Genomic DNA, 20,029 nt, shown 5'->3' with positions numbered 1-20,029 from the left:
CAAGCACACACACACACACACACACACCTTTTTTTCTCTCCCTCCCAACCAGCCACACACAAAATAACTACAGAGACAGAGAAGAAAACACAGACATATTTCAGATTTCTTAATAAAAATAATTCATTTCAGGACAACATATAAATAATTATTGAATCACACAATACAGATATCTTGATATGAATAAATACTTAACAAATAAAACCAGGCTTTTTTTCATACAATACCCTATTGTCAAAAGGTCACACAAAGAAACTTCCACACCATTTGCATGTTTTGTTACACCTTCTGCTCTTAAGCGGATGCTCTTCCTACTGTTGGAATGTCCCTAAGCGAGTCGGAGTACCATTCCTAAATGCCTCAGCAGCTTAGACAAGTCATGTGCAACTTATGTGATCTCCTTCCAGTCAGACCTACCAAAATCTTGTTAAAGAGATCTTGATGAGCCTACCACTAATTGGCCTTTAATTGATTAAGGTTTTTCTAGAGGTGATTAAAGCACACAGAGATCTACGTACAGGCCGTCAACACGTGGGCTGGCCCGACAGCTTTAGATACAGTTGAATGAAAAGGCAGACCAAAAGCCTGTTTGTCTATGCTTGTCTAACTAGAGCCACAGATGGACATCGGACCACAGCAGCAAAGATCTTCAGCAGAACTATGAGGGAAATAACTGTTCCGATTTATATAACATTTGAGTTAGTTTGATGAATGTTTTACTCTTGAGAAGAGCTCTGTAGATAAACATTTCTACGAATCAGAATAAAATAAGCACTCAGTGGAAAGATGGTGCCTATTTAGGGGATTTTCAACATGAGAGATCTTGACAAGCTCTAGCCTGCGGAATTGGAGATGTCTATCTGTGGCACTCTAGTTAGTTTAGAATGGTTCAGGCTGGCCATTTTAAGGAGGTAACAACAACTGTTTGGTGATTGATGGCACATGTATTTTTTTTGGCAGAAACAAAACCAAATATATTAAAATACATTAAAAAATCCCAAAACAAATTAAAATAAGAAAACAGGAATGTCAGTTTTGCGTATTCCAGACGCACACATGTGCGTTGTGTGTGTGTGTGTTGGAGATGAGGCATCGGGTTGGAAGGTCCTACAATATGGACCAAGATCCATATTCACAAAAGCATTTTATAGGTGGGAGCACTGATCCAGGATCACTGATCAGGCTCCTCTGGTCCATAAAATTTCAATCACTACTTAAAGGCAAAACTTATCGAGGATCAGCCCCAATACTGTGCTGTTGTAGCAACAGCACAAAACACATTCAGATAAACAAGATTGGCCAAAGCAGGCAATGGGATTGCTCTCTGAAGTTTGGAAATTGTCGCCTTGGCACATCCAGTGGGGTGGAGCAGAGAGGAATGCATTTCTTTATAGGTTTGTTTACCTACACATGACCTCAAGCTGGGGAGGGGCGCATACAATCTCTCAGAGCTGTGTTTGTGTGTGCATGTGTGTGTATGTGGTGGTAAGTTGGATAATGTTCCAGTTAGACTTCACCTGTCATTATGTTCTCAGTTCTCTCTATTGTTGGCAATCCCCTTTTGACAGGACTGGAGCTACATTTGTGTATGCATGTGTAGGTATGTGTGCGCATGTATCTGCGTATGAGTTTCTAGGTGCTTAAGTCAGTAAACAGGAAAACAACGTCCAAGGCAACAGATCTGTTTTGGAGGAGAAGGGGGGAAATAAGAGGAAGGAAGGGAGGAATAGAAAAAGAATGAGTCCTGTCTCTACTGTGTTCTCTGCCTTCTGTCTGCTGACACCGCCAGCATGTTGGCTACAAAGCAGAGGCTTATATTTCTGTACATGTAGCACCAAAACTAGCAGGGGCCTGCCCTGTCTGTCTTGCACTGTTTAACCACACGGTATCGTCTTACTTTCTATATCAAGAATTTACAACGTTAACTTCGTAATAGAGTAAGAATATTAAAGTTAATTTGCCTTAAAATATAACACTGCAATTGACTGACTAATGGAAGAAAATTAATTCTTGATAATTTTACAGTATTGATTGCAAAAGCCTTTTTTGGCAAATCTTCTCTGGTTTATTTTTAGAGGATATAAGAGTGATTTTGGAGAACTAAGCTAAACAGTTGTGGACACCATTTCTCTATTTCAAGCACTTCATTTTCTTTGCTTTGGCCCATTCTCGGTTCACTTCTGCTAAACTACTTCCACAGATGTTGCTGGACATCCCCAACTACTGCATCCCTCTCTCTACAGAGCAAATGCTAGACAGACAGGCAGACAGATACACAGATGGGTTAAGACAGACAGACAGTCAAACAGACAGACCGACAATCAGACAGACGGGGGTATAAATCCTTGGCTGTGGTCTAGAAAGCAATGTCAGATGCTTTTCGTTATGTCAACATACAATCATTTTGTCCGGCACGATTCACTGCGTACCTCTAAATACATATTGTACACAAGAGTTAAGTCAGTTGCTCTGACATGTAGCCAAACCTCTCACCGTGTAAGTGTACACAGCACATCAGATGATAATAATTGCACAAAGAGGTATTCTGGAGGCCATGTCTACTGTGAACACACACACACACACACGCACACACACGCACAAACACACACACACGCACACACACACACGCACACACACAGACACACAGACACACTCCCCCCCACGTATACACGCTCTCTCTTCACATTCTACATGGGGGGTTTGATTTTCAGGCCATAAGGTTACTAGTTAGTCACTAGCTAGTTAGTTAGTTGGTTAGTTAGTATCAGAGGTGCATTGACTGGCATGGGGTGCCCATAGCAGGGCAGCGGCTCTAGCGTGCTAGCGATGTGTCTTCATCATCGATGCATGGGTGCGTATGTGGTCAGCCGCGGTAAATCTGTTTGAAATGGTCACACTCGTTGCAGTAGCCCTGTTTCTCTTGGTTCGCGTAGTGGTCGCAGCCCTGCGTCCGGCACCGCTGCTTAGACTTCTCCTTGGGCGCCTGCGCCCGCCTGCCCGCTTCTCTGCCTTGGCCACGTGTGTGGCATTCTGGGCAGAGGTCTGTGCAACCCGGGGACACATTACTGCAGCCACTTCGCCGGCACTGAATCTGGGTCTGGGTCTGGGATTGCTGTGAAGATCTGGGTTTAGCTGCTCGGTCACGCTTTTTGTACAGACAAAAAGAAGGGGAGCAAAGAGAAAGAGGAGAACGGTCAGTTGGTAACTCAAACTGTGAACCAGTAGCATACTGCCAGAGTTGAGAAGACAGGCTGCGAGGAACACAGAAAAAAAGACAAAAAAAAAGGACACAAAAAAAATCTATGACAAAGTACAGCAAGGGAAAGGGAATTAAAGGTGCAGTGTGTAGAATTCAGTGGCATGTAATGGAACGAACTAGGAAGAAATTTAATATAATATTCATAGGTATGTTTTAATTAGCATATAATCACCTGAAATAAGAACTGTTATGTTTTCATTATCTTAGAATGAACCCTTTACACCTGCATAGGGAGCAGGTCCTCTTCCACAGAGCCCACCATGTTGTATCATCATGTTTCTTCAGTAGTCCTTTAACATTTTTTGTCAGTTTCGTGGCTACCGTGGGTTCTCCTACATGCTTGGAAGGGGAGGGGTATTCAGTTTGTTGCAATCTGCAATCTCATTGCTTGATGCCACTAAATCCTACACGCCCCATCTATAAGAAGGTATGACAGACACCTACCATGACCAAAGGAGGGGAGTGTGGTGTGCGATGTGCCACTTGGTTAAGCCGTGTGCTTTGCTCTTTGACGTAGCACTTGTCGCAGTAGCCCTCCAGCATTGCCTTGCCAACCGCACCACACCCAGGCCCACGACACCGTGAGGCGTTTTGGAAGCCTGCCTCCAAACCATGCCGGTTCTGGACCGGGGCAGGGGGAGGGGTCAGGTCTGGAACACACACCAGATTGGCCAACATGAGCAAAGTCCAAAATGTTTGAAATGTGAGTAAAAACAGTTCTTAAACAGTGTTATAATACAACAGAAGCAGACAGATAATGTCTAATTAAAAAGTAAAAGATAAGAAAGATAGAAATCCAATTACATGTTACACAACAACATTCCTACAAACATTTACTTGAACTAACTTAAAACACTTGATAAGACCTTTTTATGTCTGAAAAACCTGTAACATGAAAGTCAGAAGTTGAAGTACAAATTAGTTGCAGGACTTACGGTGGTTGGTCTGATAGTCTACGTAGCAAATAGTGCAGAAACCCAACTTCTCTGGCGTCCCAAAGAACTGGCAGCCAGATCTTTTACAAGGCCGGGCCAGAGGGGCCTGCCAGGCTGAGGTGTGCCCTTGGGTTAGGGTGAGGCACGGCCGTTCCGGGTCCCTTGTCTGGCTCCAAGCTGAAGACGTGGTCTCAGTCCTGGGGTTGTTTTGCTGTGGCTCTCCCCTCTCTGGAGCTTGCTGTCTCTGCATGCAGGGTGGACACAGGCCATTGAATATCCTGAACGCCTCCTGTCTGCACATGCTACAGCGCTCTGTCTCTGTCTCACAGCCCCCCCACTGGGTCCAGCCGGAGCCCTGGCCCGGATGAGGGGCTATAGGCCCCCCATTGGGGCCTGGGAGTCCCGTAGCAGCCGTTCCAGCACCAGGGGGTCCATGATTCTGCCTGGAGTTGAAACAGCGCTCACAAAGTCCATCATGTTCCACACTAAGGGTAAAGAGGCAGCCGGGTGTCTTGCACTTCATAGCATGAGTTTCACTGTACAGGCTGAGGCTGGGAGCAGTGGGTGGGGCGGGGCGGGGACTGGATAACACCACCCCTCTTCCAGATGAGGAGGATGGGGGGCTACTGCTTCGGGCTCCCCTGGAGCTAACCTCAGTCTCTGATCCCCCTATCACTCCTACCCCACCTTGTACACCTCCTCCTTTGGTCTGCACCACCCCTTCTATCCTCGTTCCTCCACCAGTAGTGGCCTGTCGCTTCTCAAAGCACTCATGGCAATGAGGCTGTGTGTCCACAGAGACGTAGAAGGTGCATCGTGGTGTGGCACAGCGGATTTCAATGAGGGATAGCTGGGAGACGGAGAAGGGTGGCGGGCGCTGCGGCTGGGCTGCCCACGCCTGCTCCTTGTCCTCCTGCCAGCGCTGGTACTCATGGTTGACCAGTTGTAGGTAGTCCTCCATCAGGTTCATGTCTTCAGGGAGGTTGCCCTCATCCAACCTTGGGATAGAGACATAATGTGGTTCTTAACTCAATAGCGCTTTTTGTGATTGTAAACCTATAGCTAAATTTAAAGTTAAAAGCATACTATGTACAATTTTCCTAAAAACAATGTACAGACTCATACAAAAATAATTCCTCTCAAACATCATTTGAAGTTTGTGACAATGTATAATAGTGCACAGGGGGTGAAGCTGCTAAATGCTTTCAATAGCAGCGCAGCACAACAAGTTTGTCTACTTCATATTTAGGAGATAGAGCTTATCGTGTGTAACTACCGTGCAGCATTGATGATCCGTGTCGCATCGTAGCCCAAGCCTATGACAGGGATCTCTATAAGCAGCAAATAGTCTTTTAGAAGCCTCTCTTTCTGTGGCTGTTCTTTCTCCATCAGGAAGTGAACCTTCAGCTCCTCAAAGCCCCCGCGACCTGGGTTAATCAGCGGTACTGCTCGGATCTCTGGCAAATTCAGACAAAGACGTTACACTGTTACAAAAACTTGAACAACTTCATATCAAGCCTCTCTCTAACTCTCTGAGCACATAACACCTGTCTGTTAATGTTTCCTACCTGGACCACTGTCTTTGATGGTAATGAGAGGTGCAAAGTGCTGGGAGTCGTAGCCGAGCACTATTGGGTATTTGTAGCACTCAGTAGGTGGCCAGTGTAACGGCAAATAAATCCCACCAACATTCAGAGGAGAGATGGAGGAGCCAGATTTCATACTCCTGACCACCTGGTCTGTTGAAAGAGCAATTTAAGGCAGAGTTAGTACTGAAAAATAATCGCTAAAAGTTGAAAGTTAAATATGATTTAAGTGGACATTGTCTAAAAAACAACAACAAAAAAAACCTTCTTAACGTCTGATCACCCCTTCAAAATTGATATTTTGATTTTATGAAGTGTATTGGAACAATATCTTGGAAAAAAATAGTTTATAAAGCAACGTATCCATTATACATCTGCTCACTAAAATAGAGGGAAGGTGATACAGTGAAATAAAAAACTACAAAGACTTCAAAACAGCAAAGTGTTGAGTAATGTGGCTGAGGACATCACCTCCTCTATCGCTGACATGTTGATACAAGACCAGTGAGCCTTTGATGGCTCAAAAGGAGCAATAAATGTACTTGAAGATGATCAAATGTGACTACCTGCAATGACGATGATGGGTCTGCGGAGAATGTTGGAGAGGACAAAGATGTGGATGTCCTCCAGAGAGTCAAACTGGAGGCCATTGCTACTGGAGACCGGAGACGCCATCTTCACAATCTTTTCCCACTCCTCCTCCCAGTTCTGGGACAGCACACACACATACACATGAAATGAGTAGGGACATAAACTTGTGCAAAGGATTGTATTTTGTATTTGAATAAAAGTATACTATAAAATATAGAGTAGATATGAGAAAGAGGACAAAAGACTAATGCTTATACTCTGGCTTAAACTGAGAAAGACCTGTTTATTTGCAGGGTGCAAATGAGGATGCAAAAAGACAGACAAGGATTGAAATGCTACTCTCCAGCTAGCACAAAGGATGTTTTTTTTAGCTCAGGCTACTGGAAAACACTTCCTTCTGGCCAAAATGTGAATACAAAAGTATGAAGAAGGCTTTTAGTGTAGATCTAGTCTTATCTTCATACCATGGTGGTGTATCGGAGTCCGGTCTGAGTGAACTCCTGAGACTGGAGCAGCTCTGCCTGGAAACGGGCCCGAAAGACACCAGTGTCTGTCTCTTTCAATACACCATGGAGGGCTTTCCGAAGCACCAGGTCTGTGTCCTGAACGCCCAGCATGTACTGAGAGGCTGCATGGAGCAAACAATTCCCATCTCCTGTAAAAACACATAGATGAGACAGGGAAACACATACAATGTTAGTTTGTAACAGGAGTCTGGGGATTTCCAGGCTGTCAGGCCGGTTGTCGCACTATCTGGTGTCTAGACTATTACATGACCCTCACATGTCTGCAAGTATGCACAGTTTACAGACAAAGATCAGCTTCTGCTCAGCTGGTCTAAGAATAACATCCCTTGATTTACCTGAAATACATATTTGACAAAACATTCATTTGTTTTGCTTTTCTTTTCTACTGTAATAACCACGAAATTTCTAGCAAATTCTTATCTCATTTCATGTCCATGAAAACTGCATACTATACACTCTACTAACTGTGTAAAGAGATAAAGACGCATTTGTGTGTATGTGTGAGGACATGACCAACTAAAAACCCTGGAATTTTATTTAGTCTCCTATGGCGGCACTGGGTCTTTTTCTCATTGTGAAACAGGAGGGCCTGCGCCATGTTTGCGAATGTGTGTAGCTCTGAAAAACCCTGTTGCCACACTAAACACAGGAATTTCCCTGCGCTAACTTCTGCCTTGTGTTTGTGTGTGTGTTCCCTTCCTATGATCCCAACTCATCAATGCTACTCAGCTGGTCCTGGACTTTCCATAGGGGCGTGGTTTGGACAGGAAGGAATGTTATCTTTTTTAACAACTGCTATCAACACCAACTGAAAGCTGTGATTAATGGTTGTTATCATATTTTGTCCTCTGTTCACTAATGCTTACCTGGAAAGAGTTCACATAACGAAATTAGCGTACACACCTTCATCAGTAATACTGCTCCTCTCAGAGAGCTGTTCACATTATAAGAGTGAACCTATGTGCATTAGAGAGGTTAGCCACAGTCTGTTTCAACTGATCAGATTTAAAAGAAAATAACATTATCTGTAGAGTGAGAAGACTGTTGTTGTTTTCTGTCTACCAAAGGAACATCCCACTGTACTTTGACATAAAAAAAACACAAAAAAACATCCGCTTCTATTTCAGACTAGCTAGCTGGTGTTGCATTTCGGCTCTCTTGCATCACTCTCAACAAAAACATAAAATGCACAGCTCTCTAGTGAGAAAAGTCATCCTCACAGAGATCCACACACAATCACACATAAAGGCATACAAGAAAAGGCACAAACACGCATGTATAATCAGTTCCTCTTGTGCACAAAAACACGCGGACTTTTGACCCTGGATTGAGCTGCCTGACAACTAAAGATGAAAGAAGGTCTGTGGGTCCCATCATCCTAAATATAGATACTTCCTCTGTGGCAAGCTGGGACACTTCCTGAAAACACACCAGCGTACAATGAGGCTTAATCCTCATCTGGTTGCCATCCAGGTGACACTTGCCACAAGTTTGCAATACTGTGCTTTCCAATGATGCTCTAAGTCTGAGTCACAAATCATCCAATATCCCTCTCTTTGTCAGCATGCTGTCTACTGAGGCTAGTCTGACAAAACAAGCCCTGCAAAAGACCATTTTAGTTTATGCTTTGATAAGAACTGGAGATATGGAGAATATTACACAGTAGTATGTCCAATATAATCAGGATACCACATTCATAAGAAAAACCTTGATATATGTAAACAGAACGCAGTGTTTGCGTGTGTGTGTGTGTGTGTGTGTGTGTGTGTGTGTGTGTGTGTGTGTGTGTGTGTGTGTGTGTGTGTGTGTGTGTGTGTGTGTGTGTCCTCTCTGCTACTATGTGGCGTCAGTGTATTGTAGCTGAACAAATCCTGCCTGTTGGGGACACATGACAGACATGGGATGCTGTTTGGGAAAAACCCTCGGATGCGTCCGAGACATTCAAGACAGAAGACGCACTGAATTTCAATAACACATTTCTTCAACTGGGCGAAAAGTTGCACGAACCAGGAAAACGGATATTGGCCTGTTAATTTTAAGTGCCTGGGAGTGAACGTCTTATGTTCTGCTTTTATGGATGTCAGTTGTATTTCTCAGTCTAGTTTGGGAATGACGTTGGGTTTTAGGAAATTAGTTAAGAGGTTCTAATCTTTAGTAAATTCACACACAGTATATGATGACCTCAAAAAAGATTTTATAACAGTGTTCTGACTCAGAGAAGCTTGATTAACACAACCCGCTTTGACTGGACTTTCACTGGCGGACTTCTGCCTCCTCACGTTCTCTGTATGTGTGTGTGTCTGCTGAGCTCCAGTGACTCAGCAGCAGTCAGTCAGTCCTCTGTCTGTGTGTGTGTGTGTGTGTGTGTGTGTGTGTGTGTTGTCCGTCCTCTGCTCAAAGTCACGTCTGGGTCCTTCAGAATTAGACTCTCTGGCTCAAAAATCTGGCTCATCTTTATGACATCATCTTCATAAACCAGGAAATTCCATTCAGATTACTGGCAGCAAGAGCCAGAAAACTTTTTTCATGACTCCAGGGGTCTTTCTGAAGAGGAACTGTGCGTATACATATGAGAGAGTTACAGTATCTAATTTAGTCATTACTAACTAACTTTGTAATCATTAGGGACCCTCTGTGATTTCATATCTACAAAAAAAATTAAAGCATGGGGGTAAAACACGCATCATCCAGTAAATTCCTCATCCCTCCAGTAACTGTTCATAGTAAATTCTGAGATAAGATCATTTTAGGATTTTGTCACCGCTCAGAGTTGATTTCTTTCCCCTGGAAACCAACATGTCTGAGAGAAACCCAGCGCGATTTCCGCTTCCTCTTCATGTTGTTAATGCTATGGCTGATGTTTCCCTTCAAAGAATGTTTTCCCCCATCATCTAAAAATAGAGTGTGATGTATATACCAAATGTGTTAACACAATATAGGTTTTTTTAAAGGCCAGCAGTGACAGAGAGACATGGATTTGGTCACATGTGATTTAACAAGCTCCAGTGGGCTGTGACACATCTGACAGTCACAAAGACAGTGACATAAACCTACGTCAGTCAGGCAGGTGGGGAACCAAAATTATTTTTTTAATTTTAGTTTTAAGATCCACTGACATTCACACTCCTTACATACACCTACACAGAAAAAGAGGGGACATACCCCAAAGGTTGTAAATGAAAGATTGTGGAAATAGCCGGGTCTGAGGCACCATCAACAGTAAATAACACTCCTGCATGTGACGCCAGAGAATTTCCCAGTACAGAACTATGATCATAAGTGATCGGGGCCATGTTTGAATGTTTGTGCACCCTGGGATGTTCCCGTGTTACGACATCTACGTAACAGAAAACATGACTTGGCATTGGGTTGACTGGGCTCAAACCCTCAGCTCAGCACAGTCAAAACCAAAGGGGGCTGCCAAATGAGTGTATGTGAAAGCGGAACCTGTATCCATCGATTGTTGTCATTTACAGTAACCCTGCTTGTGAGTAATGACATCTCAGAATTAACATGTAACATAGCCCTGACTCATAAACACGCACCTCCTCTATCATAGAAAATGAAACAAAAGCAAAACACACCCACCCCCCTCCCTCCAAGCAATCGAGATTTCTACTGTTCCTGAAATCAAGGAACATAAAATTTGACATCACCTCAATCTTTTTGAATTGTTCCAGTTGTAGGGCTTTGTATCAAGTGCCTCCAGATCCTCCTGCTCCAACAGTTTATTCAAACAAGTCCAAACATACACAGCTACTAAACCACAAATGTAAACTCCCATCCTGTGATTTAACATCCCAAAATACTCCACACTTACACCCAAGAGTAAAAACAAAAATCATAGAATCTGCCTCAAGTTTTCCAGTACAGTTCCGCAACATCAGCACTAGCTTTCTTACCATTTGTACGTAAGGGAACCATCTTCTTCACCTCCCGACACCAGTTGAGCTTCTTCTCCTGCTCCAAAGACGCCTGCATGGCTCGGTCTAAGATGGCAGCTTGCACTACCTCCCTGAAGGCCTGCGGGAAGTGGTTCATGGCGATCATCTCCAGAGTGTATCGGTGCATACCCCGCAAGTGGTGCATCACGCCACCGTTGGCAGCCGGTTTCACCACGTCATTGGGCACTCGCTGACGGATCTTCACTGCCTTCAGCAGGTTGGACACAAACAGGAATTTGGGGAGGAAGTTCTGACCCTGCGACATGGCGGTGGGGTGGCCAGGTAGGTGGAAGGTGGGGAGGAAGAGGAACAAGGAGGAGGAAAGGACGAGGAGGAGGCACCAGCCACCGATGATCGACCAACGTGGAATCTGGATGGAGAGAAGAGGAGTGGATGTTATTTCACAGTAGAACACAGTAAAACAGTCTGGTGGGACTGATGGAAATTTTCAGTGGAGATTCCCCTTCCTTATTAATTAGACTTAGACCCAACTTAATTTACAGTTTGTTTGGGAAACCACCCAACACACAGGATCATCCTGCTCTAAAAGGTTGCTTGGTGCTTTTTCACTGAAGATTCTAGTTGGCCAAATAGAATAAAGTACACAAAGAACCTTCTGTGTACTTTATTTGTTCTTTTAATTCTCCTTTTCGCCTTGATGGCTTTTTGAGAGTTTTTCCCAACAGGGCGTCCCAGTGTCCCGCTGAGCTCAAAGCCTTCCAACAATAACTTGGTGTTTTCCAGATTTGAAATGAAGGCCACCCAGGGCTTCCTGGGCTGATGGGAAGGTCACACTGACTGCCTGGAGGCCTCCTCCCTCGCCTTCACCTAACTCTGGAGGGCAAAACTGTCGGCCTGCATTAAGTCATAGTAAGGCTGAGAATTAATAGAACATTTTTAACACTGGTGCAAATGATAATCGAAACGATACCAAAAAGATACTGGTTTCAATACTTTATTTTCTACAAAATTCATTTTGTTAATTTAAAAAAGCCACACTAGTATCTCCTCATTATATCACTAGTTAATGTCCTCACACAAACAGACGTGTAAGAACTTTGCCTTAAACAAAAATACAGTCTAAAGTTCAAAAAGTTCAAGGAATAAATAAACAAATCTAACACTATGACCTAATAGTCAACTCTCAGTACTTGACAGTTTCGATATTTATTTTACCACACACATTTACTTAAAAGTCTTAAGATTTAAAACCCAAACCCTGACAAAGAATACAATGTTTGCTTAAGTGTACAATTCTCAAGGTTTTAAAGGAATATTTCACCCCAAAATGCAGAAAGTGTCAGCACATTTAGAGCACACAGGAAGTTGAAAGTGGTGGTCAAGCAAGTAGACCCAGAGTTCTGCTGACTTTTTCTAACTTCCAGCATCAACCCTCACACCAACTGATTAGCAGCTGCCACTCAGTGAAAAGTGTTTTAGTTCTCACTTACAACACCTGAACACTTTTCTTAAAAGTGGCCTCTGTGGCTATACAACCCAAACAGCAGCAGGTGCAACACACACACATACACATACACATACACACTAGGCCATGCTAAACGGCTGATCAGTCACATGAGTGGGGACTAGTCAAAAGACACCTGGACGTCAGTGACCATGTTGACAGGGATCGTTAATCGCTGTTTAATGTGTTGGCACCGCTGGTAGACTTTAGGCAGACAGATAGAGGCACAGTGGTGGACGCTGCGGTTCAGGATGGCTGGCTACACCAAAACACAATAACAGGAGACTTTGCTGACGTTAAAGGCTTACGTAATTCCAATGACAACTACCTTTGAAACAATGTAGCGTTAAATCTGGTCTCACAGCGCTGGTATCGATACAGTGTAGCCGCAGCGATGCTACATTTGGCTGTTTAAATGTCCTCTTATCCGCTTCAGGGTGACGTCTTTGTAAACAATGGCTGTCAAAGCCACTGTCGTGAGCAGGCTTCAAGCTTCCTCCATGTCCCCAGGAACACGACCATACATTTACTCAAGGCCCAGACGTGAGGTGGCTACAAAGTCTCCTTCTCCTGGATAAGAAATGTTGTCCACATGGAGAGGCGCAGGGAGGGAGGACGGGTGTCTTACCTGTGTAATATGTCGGGGCAATAACAAAGCCCTCCCGGATGCTCAGGCTAGTCCTCTCTCAGCCACTTCACTCAGCCTCACCGCAGCGGTCCTCGGCGCCATTCAACCTTCTCTTTCTTTTTAGTGTCAGGTCTGTATTGGAGCCCTTGCAGTTTTGCGAAGGCTTTCAAAAGTAACACACGTCCGCGAGCGATAGTTTTTTTTTCTTTTTTTTTTTTTTTTTTTTTTTTACAAAAAAGGAAAAAGCCCAAGAAGTCAAGGGGATTTCCACACGGGGACTTTCCGTCCACCCATTTTCCTCTCTATCAGTTTCAACTGCAGTTATAGCTTGCTGCCACCAGGGGGCTCTCTATCTGTCTGACCCAATACTGAAAAGCATATCCCACCTACTGTGCACAAAGGAGCGTCGCTGAGGGAGACAGACAGGTCGTGTCATATTCTATTTCATGAGACAGCCTTAGAAATACATCATTAGTCTGCAGTGAGACCAGCCTCAGAAAAATGAGTCAGGAAAACGAAAGAAAAAATCATCACTTTATCGTAAGCAGACTTTGACTGATTAGTTGAATGAATGTGCATTTGTATGTACTACATTTGTGTATTTATGTACAGGTAATGCAATGATGAGGTGACACTGTTTTGACTGTGAGGAAATTCTGTTTGAGGGGGTTAGAAGCTGGCAAATTTACTGGTTGCTCAGAGGAATTAAAAGTTAACAGACAAGGACACTTCAAAAGCACATGTGGGCTGTTGAGTCCATGGATGCATGAGTGTAGATGCTTCATTTAACTTATCTTGAACCCCCCCCCCCCCCCCCCTTTCAGTTATATGTGTTGAAGTTAGTTATGCTATGTATTGCGTTGCTTAGACTTATATACAGTACGACATACTTTATTGTCCCTGTAGGGAACTCAAATTGGATTCAAACGCTCCACATATTACACATAACATATCGTCTTATCATATAGCAGCCTCCATAATAGTAATAATAAAAAACAAACAATATATAGACAAAGCAAAACATACTGTAGCACATCACAACTACAAATACATATTTCACATATCACACAAAACCATTACCAAGTACAAGCAACACATTGCACAACCCCTTACATCGTTTCATGAATTTATTACACAACTTCTTGTATCGTGCCATGAAACTATTGCACAAACCCTGCAGCCTCAAGCAACATTATTTAAAAATTTAATTGAGGTGGGCAAAAATGGGTTTTTAACAGTTGAGTTTACATTGGGGTGCTCCATATCGTGAGAGGGTAAGAGCTCATTCTCGTCATGGAGAATATGAGATGGATCAGACACTGTCCCCTGATGCTTGCCTGAGAACAGACTGCTCATATTCATTATATGACACTAAAAATACCAGTGTTAGATAATATGTAACATTACAACGCACAGAAAATCTCCCGTCCCACACAAAAAGTCCCCTACCTACAAGACCAAACCAAAACGTTTTTTTAATAACCAGTTAATAAGAAGAGCTCATTAGAAAATGAAGGACATGTTACTAAAATTGATATAATGAGATACAAATCATATTTATTCTATTTCAGGTTGCTTTTTCAAAATCTGTCCAACTTTGGCTCATTTTAATTTTTTTTCTGTTGATAAATGTCAAATAAATAAATAAAAATATCTTGTTTTAATCTCACTTAAATCAAAGAGATTTCAGGCTCTTTTAAGGGAGACCATTAAACCTTCCTGTTTCTATAGCTAATGCCGATATGCCTGAACATACAGTAAAGCTGTTTTCCACTAGACTATAAATTCATAATTCAGGTTTATACAAAACATCAAACAAGTATAAGGAAATATAGTATAACACATCCAGCATCCAGTTTGTCTGTGACTGTCACAATAGCTGAAACATTAGAGCTCTTGTCAAATAACAGTTAACAGTTCACATATAGGTGTTTATATGATGGTTAAGAAGTTGTATTACCAGTGACTGAGACACCCATGTGAGGCAAAGTGCAGCAACTGATCTTCTGTGGTTTAACCCATATACAAGCTACAGCCGAGGAGCACTAAGGAGTTTGCACTTTGCTCCCAACTGTCACATTTGACTTGCTGCTGTTGCGTGTAAAGGTGTGATAGATGAGACATTGTAAAGGCAAAATGCATTGACATGGTATGAATGGGAAAACACCAAAATACCTTTGTGAACTTCTGGTGTGTGTCTATTTATGTGTGATAGAGAAATATATAAATATAGTTTCAGTATTTATGCTTCTAGTCCTTGTTTCTTCCCACACTAACATATTTAGCAAATTATTCAGAAGAGAACTAAAAACAAATGACCATTTTCAGTATTTTTCAAATTAATGACTTGTTTAGTGTGTAAGATTTCAAAACATTTACTTTACTCTGATATTAAATTGACAAAAGCAGCAATCTCCCCAAATCTCTGAGAATCTAGAACATAAAAATATTTGGTATTTTTTGTAGGATTATTGAAAAACAAGTATAATCTGGCCAGACTCAAAGTGGATTTACCAAGAATCCAACTTCCTAATGTTTGCCCCTATGCTGTTACGCTCATCACTTTCTATTTTCTTTTCTCTTCCCTTTGGAAGAACTCCTTGGTCTGTGGTGTGCCCAGACACTCAAAACCACAGCTCCTTTCCAACCTACTCATACAGAGAACAGAAACTCAAATAAAATCACCTGATCGGCTGGATTCAGGAAGAATGAGCTCACTGAATCAACCTTACCTTTTAAAGTTCCTAACTGGCACAATGCTGTTTCCCCAGATTTGGCATTAAGCCATTTAGTCATATCCATGACTCAATTAACCATAGCTGAACAATCAGTTGGGATATTATACTGTCTACATAATGTTGATTATCTAACTCTCCAAACTTCTTCATCACATGCTGGTTGAGTCACAGGTCGCTGGTTGGGATAATCAATTGTTGTAGAAGAGATTAGCATCATTTGCACATGGAAAACCCCCATAATAGACACTCTGTTGTTCCAAATCAGCAGGTGATTTAACATGAACCATCCTCAAAGTTTCACACTGTCCAAGTCTTTAACCACACACCACATGGGAATGTCAGATACAATACATGCTGAAAAGACCCCCGCCACCCCCAGGGGTAGATTTGAACTTGTCATAGTAGGAAAAGCAGTGTGTTACTAATAACATAAGCAATGACTGTTCTATTCAAGTGATCCAGTAAGCCATGACAGTGTAACGGTGAGCCAGTATATCTGATAGCGGAAACCTGAAACTGAAGTAGCGACATGGAATTCAGCCATCATTAGTCTTATTGTTTATACCTGTGATTTTCCTACTGTGACATCTCAAACCTCTGTGAAAAAAGGGCCTGTTGTTTCTCAGTCTGAAGGACTTTCTTAAGAAATTGCCAGTTCCCCATCAACAGTTAATAACGTTGAACTCACACCAAAGTCCATGGAACTAATAGTGAAAGTGGCCAAATGCAGCCTGTAATTTTATTATTTAACAAGCAAAAATAAATAAGAGTAAAATGCCAACATATTTAAATATATTGTCAAGCAATATTTAATAACTTAACAGCAGTTTAAAAGCTGGACATGGATGTATATTTTTATTTCCATAATAATAAAGCTGTCAGAACATATCATCTAAGTTGACATGTTTAACCTGTTTTTTAACAATATTGTGTTTTTGTTGAACCCCCCTTATTAAGCATTTATAAGCCATATACAAACATTTAAGGAATTGTTTTCTACACACTACAATGTAGTTATAAGCACAGATATTTTAAGTGTTTATTAATGCACAGTATTTGTCAGCAATAATGACTATAATTTAAACTAATTATAACTCCTTTGAAGATATATTGTATATTGTTACCACTGTTTTTTAATAGTTGTTCTAGTTGTTGACAAATACATGAATAAACCCATATATGTGCAAACAGATACATTATAATGTGTTATAAACAATTAATTACATTGTTGTATACTGCTTATAAAATGCTAAATGGGGGACTTAAAGTGAAGGGATATGAAAATAAAAAACAAAATGTTCTTGATATGCAAAGAGGCCCTTCCTCTGTACATTGAAGTCATTTCACTCTATTCTCAAGGGAAGGAAATAGAGGTAGAAAGAGGAACCTGAGACACTGACACCTCGACTGATCATACCCACATTGTGGTTATGAAAAAAAAGGTGAGTATGGTTAATGAGTAGCAGTTATGTCTTTTTTACACAGCACACATGTATCCAACAAACTGCATCTTTGCTTAAATTCAGAATGTGTCCTCTATTCTCCCCTTCTATTTCCTGTGTCTCTCTTCACTGTGTGGTATCAAAGTGAAGCAAAAATAACCAAAAATGTGACGAAGCTCTAGATAAATTGCTGCTTCAGGGGTTTTTAAAGTTGGAGACTGTGGGGCTCCCCTGAGACCTAGTTTGGGAAAAGCTCACACGCCCTACCCACCCTACACCTCGACCCAAAACCAGTTTACATGCTTCGTTTTGCTCAATTCCTGGGTTCCCTCTGGAATCATGATTCTTATTTGATCCCATAGACACCCAACACTTGAGACAAGATAGCCTGATAATGCTGTTTGACATAACTTCAGACTACATCAAATACATAAAAAAGGATTCTCTGAAGGCATTTATGAACTTCTGACTCTGGGAAAGTGGGAAAAACAGTAAAATTCTACTTCTGTATCTCTGAACTATCTCTTTAACTAAATCACACACATTTAGGGTATTCTATGTGATCTCCTTTTGATAACTAATGCAATAACTAATGCAATATTTTACCACTTCCTTTCACTGAGCATCCCCTGAAACTATTTGGAGCCCCACTGAGGAGGCCCGCCTCCCACTTTGAAAAACTCTGGTCTACTTTATATCTATTAGATATAAATATCTCATGTTAGTGAAGTACATTCCCATCCTCTTCAAAAAAATAAATAAAAAGGCACAGCACAACTGGTGGATACTATTTCTGGTTATGTTATTGGCTATTTCCATGGATATATTCTACCAGGTACTTTATATTAATCAATAATCCTCAGAATTCTTACCTATATTCGCCCTCTAAAGTCATACGTCTCTTGTGTTCTGACAGTGTGGCCAGTCCCTCAGAGTGACTTCTAAACCAAGATCGGTGTATCAGCCCTAAAAGCCTCGGGGCCCCATCCTGGTATGAGGTGGCAGAACAGTGGGGAGAACCCTGGGGAGAACTGTGGAGGGGAACATCTCAGTGCTCTTCTGGCTCTCTTCTTAGTGGAAAGCACCTAGGAGGCGGATCGAAACCAGCCTCCACTTATAATTATTATAATCGCTTTGTGTGTCTGTGGGGTTGGAAGGGGGTTTAAAGGATGACAGTAATGTCACATTATTTTAATTGTCATTCATAATTTTTTTGTGTTGGGGGGCACAAGTGGACAAGATACATCTAAAACCTGGAGAGAGAAGGCAATGTGGGCTGTAAAGGTGAAAGATAAAGGAGTCATAGCAGCTGGTTTTAAAGATCAAGCCTGACATCTAGTGGCATTCATATAGAAACACAAATAACAAGCAAACATGGTGATAATCACTGTTGTATGGGTTAGGTGGCTATTTCTCACCTTTTCCCAATGAAAGGACATGAAAGAGAGATGACTTAATACTTGAATCGGTGCTATTTCCCACCATATGTCATATATATTTTATGTTACTATATATCAGGGGTCAGCCTTGGGCCTTGGGCCAGATTTTTCAGCTCAGTTTATTAGAGTGCTAATATTGTACAGACACAGACTCAGACACATGAAAAAACAGGTAGGGGAGCACTCACACCCATTTCTTTCTTACATTTCACTTTCTCTTAAATTATTGGGAACAGTCAAAATATTATTTGTACTATTGTTAAAATTAAAATAGTTATACACTCTGTCATTGTGTTACTTATGTTTGGAAGTGAAAATAAATATTTCCCTTTTTGCTGGAGACCCCCTGGAAACCCCTTCAACTGAAAAACATTTGTATAAAATGTTGTCATAGTTAGTGCATGAGTTCTTGAGCTATGGCTAAAAACATGTTTTGTGAGGTCACAATGGCCTTTGACCTTTGACCACCAAAATCAAATTAGGTTATCCTTGAGTCCAAGTGGATGTTTGTGCAAAATTTGAAGAAATTCCCTCAAGGCGTTCCTGAGATATTGTATTCACATTACGGCAGCATATTATGCATCGAGGCGTATAACTGCATGGGAACAAGGTTCCAATTCTGAAATTTCCAAAGAAGTATGGGATGCAGTTCTTGAAAATATTCACCATAGCTCTACAAATGCCAGACATTCTCTTGTACAATCTCACACACTCGATTATTCAAAATCCAGGCTTCAAGCCATATAACCTAACACCTCTCCTTTATATGATGAGTGTAAATAAGAGACCAGAACACTTACCCATCAATTCTGGTCCTGCCCAAAGTTCAGAGTCTTAAATTTGACTATATATCAAAGGCCTGTAATAAAACTATCACACCAGATCCATTACTTGCTATGTTTGGATCAGTGGTACTTAATCCTCCCATTAAAAAATATGAGGGGCAAGCCATTTCGCTGTGTACACTGTTGGCAGTAGAACAGTGGAAGTCAGGCTAGCTCTCTATTCCAGCAGTGGCTTAGGGATCTGGGAATGTGCTTCATGTGGAGAGACTTCACTGACAATACCCTCCTGAAAACATGGCAACCCCTATTTCATAAATGGACGGCTACCTGGCAGTCAACATTTTTATCATCCTACATGCTGGTGTCTTTATTTATTTTTCTGTTTCGCATTTCATCATCATTTTTATTATTTTTTATCTTTATATTTTTCCTATTCCTATTTCCCGACAGACAATGGTGACTTAATTTGTTTTATAAGAGCTTCTCTATTTTCTACTCTGAAGTTTTTGCATACTGTTTTCATGTTGGTGTAGCCAGAAACTTTCATATCAGGTATGGACATGATTTCTTAATGACTCTTGTTTTGGCTGTCTGTTTTCCCTTGTTTTCTCTGTCTCTATCATGCAAATCATTAATTTCACATACACCTTACAGCTGGTTTGTTTTTACGGTTATTTAAATTGCTGCAGG

General features: G+C 41.6%; 1 protein-coding gene across 1 annotated transcript; it reads right to left on the bottom strand.

Annotated features, from left to right (window-relative positions):
- Positions 1–104: 104 nt before the first annotated feature.
- tnfaip3 (tumor necrosis factor, alpha-induced protein 3) lies at positions 105–13,214 on the bottom strand. Its single transcript, XM_053333152.1, has 9 exons — positions 12,936–13,214; positions 10,801–11,212; positions 6,836–7,026; positions 6,347–6,488; positions 5,763–5,933; positions 5,471–5,651; positions 4,195–5,192; positions 3,704–3,909; positions 105–3,145 (listed from the first exon to the last, which is right to left on the bottom strand). Exons 2-9 carry the CDS (start codon positions 11,105–11,107, stop codon positions 2,864–2,866), a joined length of 2,478 nt encoding a protein of 825 aa, XP_053189127.1. The 5' UTR covers positions 11,108–11,212; positions 12,936–13,214; the 3' UTR covers positions 105–2,863.
- Positions 13,215–20,029: the final 6,815 nt, after the last annotated feature.

This window comes from Scomber japonicus, chromosome 14 (genome assembly GCF_027409825.1).
Source record: "Scomber japonicus isolate fScoJap1 chromosome 14, fScoJap1.pri, whole genome shotgun sequence".
In the NCBI taxonomy this organism is placed as follows: domain Eukaryota; kingdom Metazoa; phylum Chordata; class Actinopteri; order Scombriformes; family Scombridae; genus Scomber; species Scomber japonicus.
Note: the sequence above shows the minus strand (reverse complement) of the source record. Positions and strands in the feature narration are given on the sequence as shown.

What these genes read in the sequence shown, in the direction of transcription:
- tnfaip3 (XM_053333152.1), bottom strand. Translation starts at nt 11,107, where the DNA reads ATGTCGCAGGGTCAGAACTTCCTCCCCAAATTCCTGTTTGTGTCCAAC. An exon ending in GGTTCCCTTACGTACAAATG is followed by an intron (nt 7,027 to 10,800) that starts GTAAGAAAGCTA and finishes GTGTTTTTACAG; the next exon opens with GAGATGGGAATTGTTTGCTC. An exon ending in ACCCATCATCGTCATTGCAG is followed by an intron (nt 5,934 to 6,346) that starts GTAGTCACATTT and finishes CTCTTTCAACAG; the next exon opens with ACCAGGTGGTCAGGAGTATG.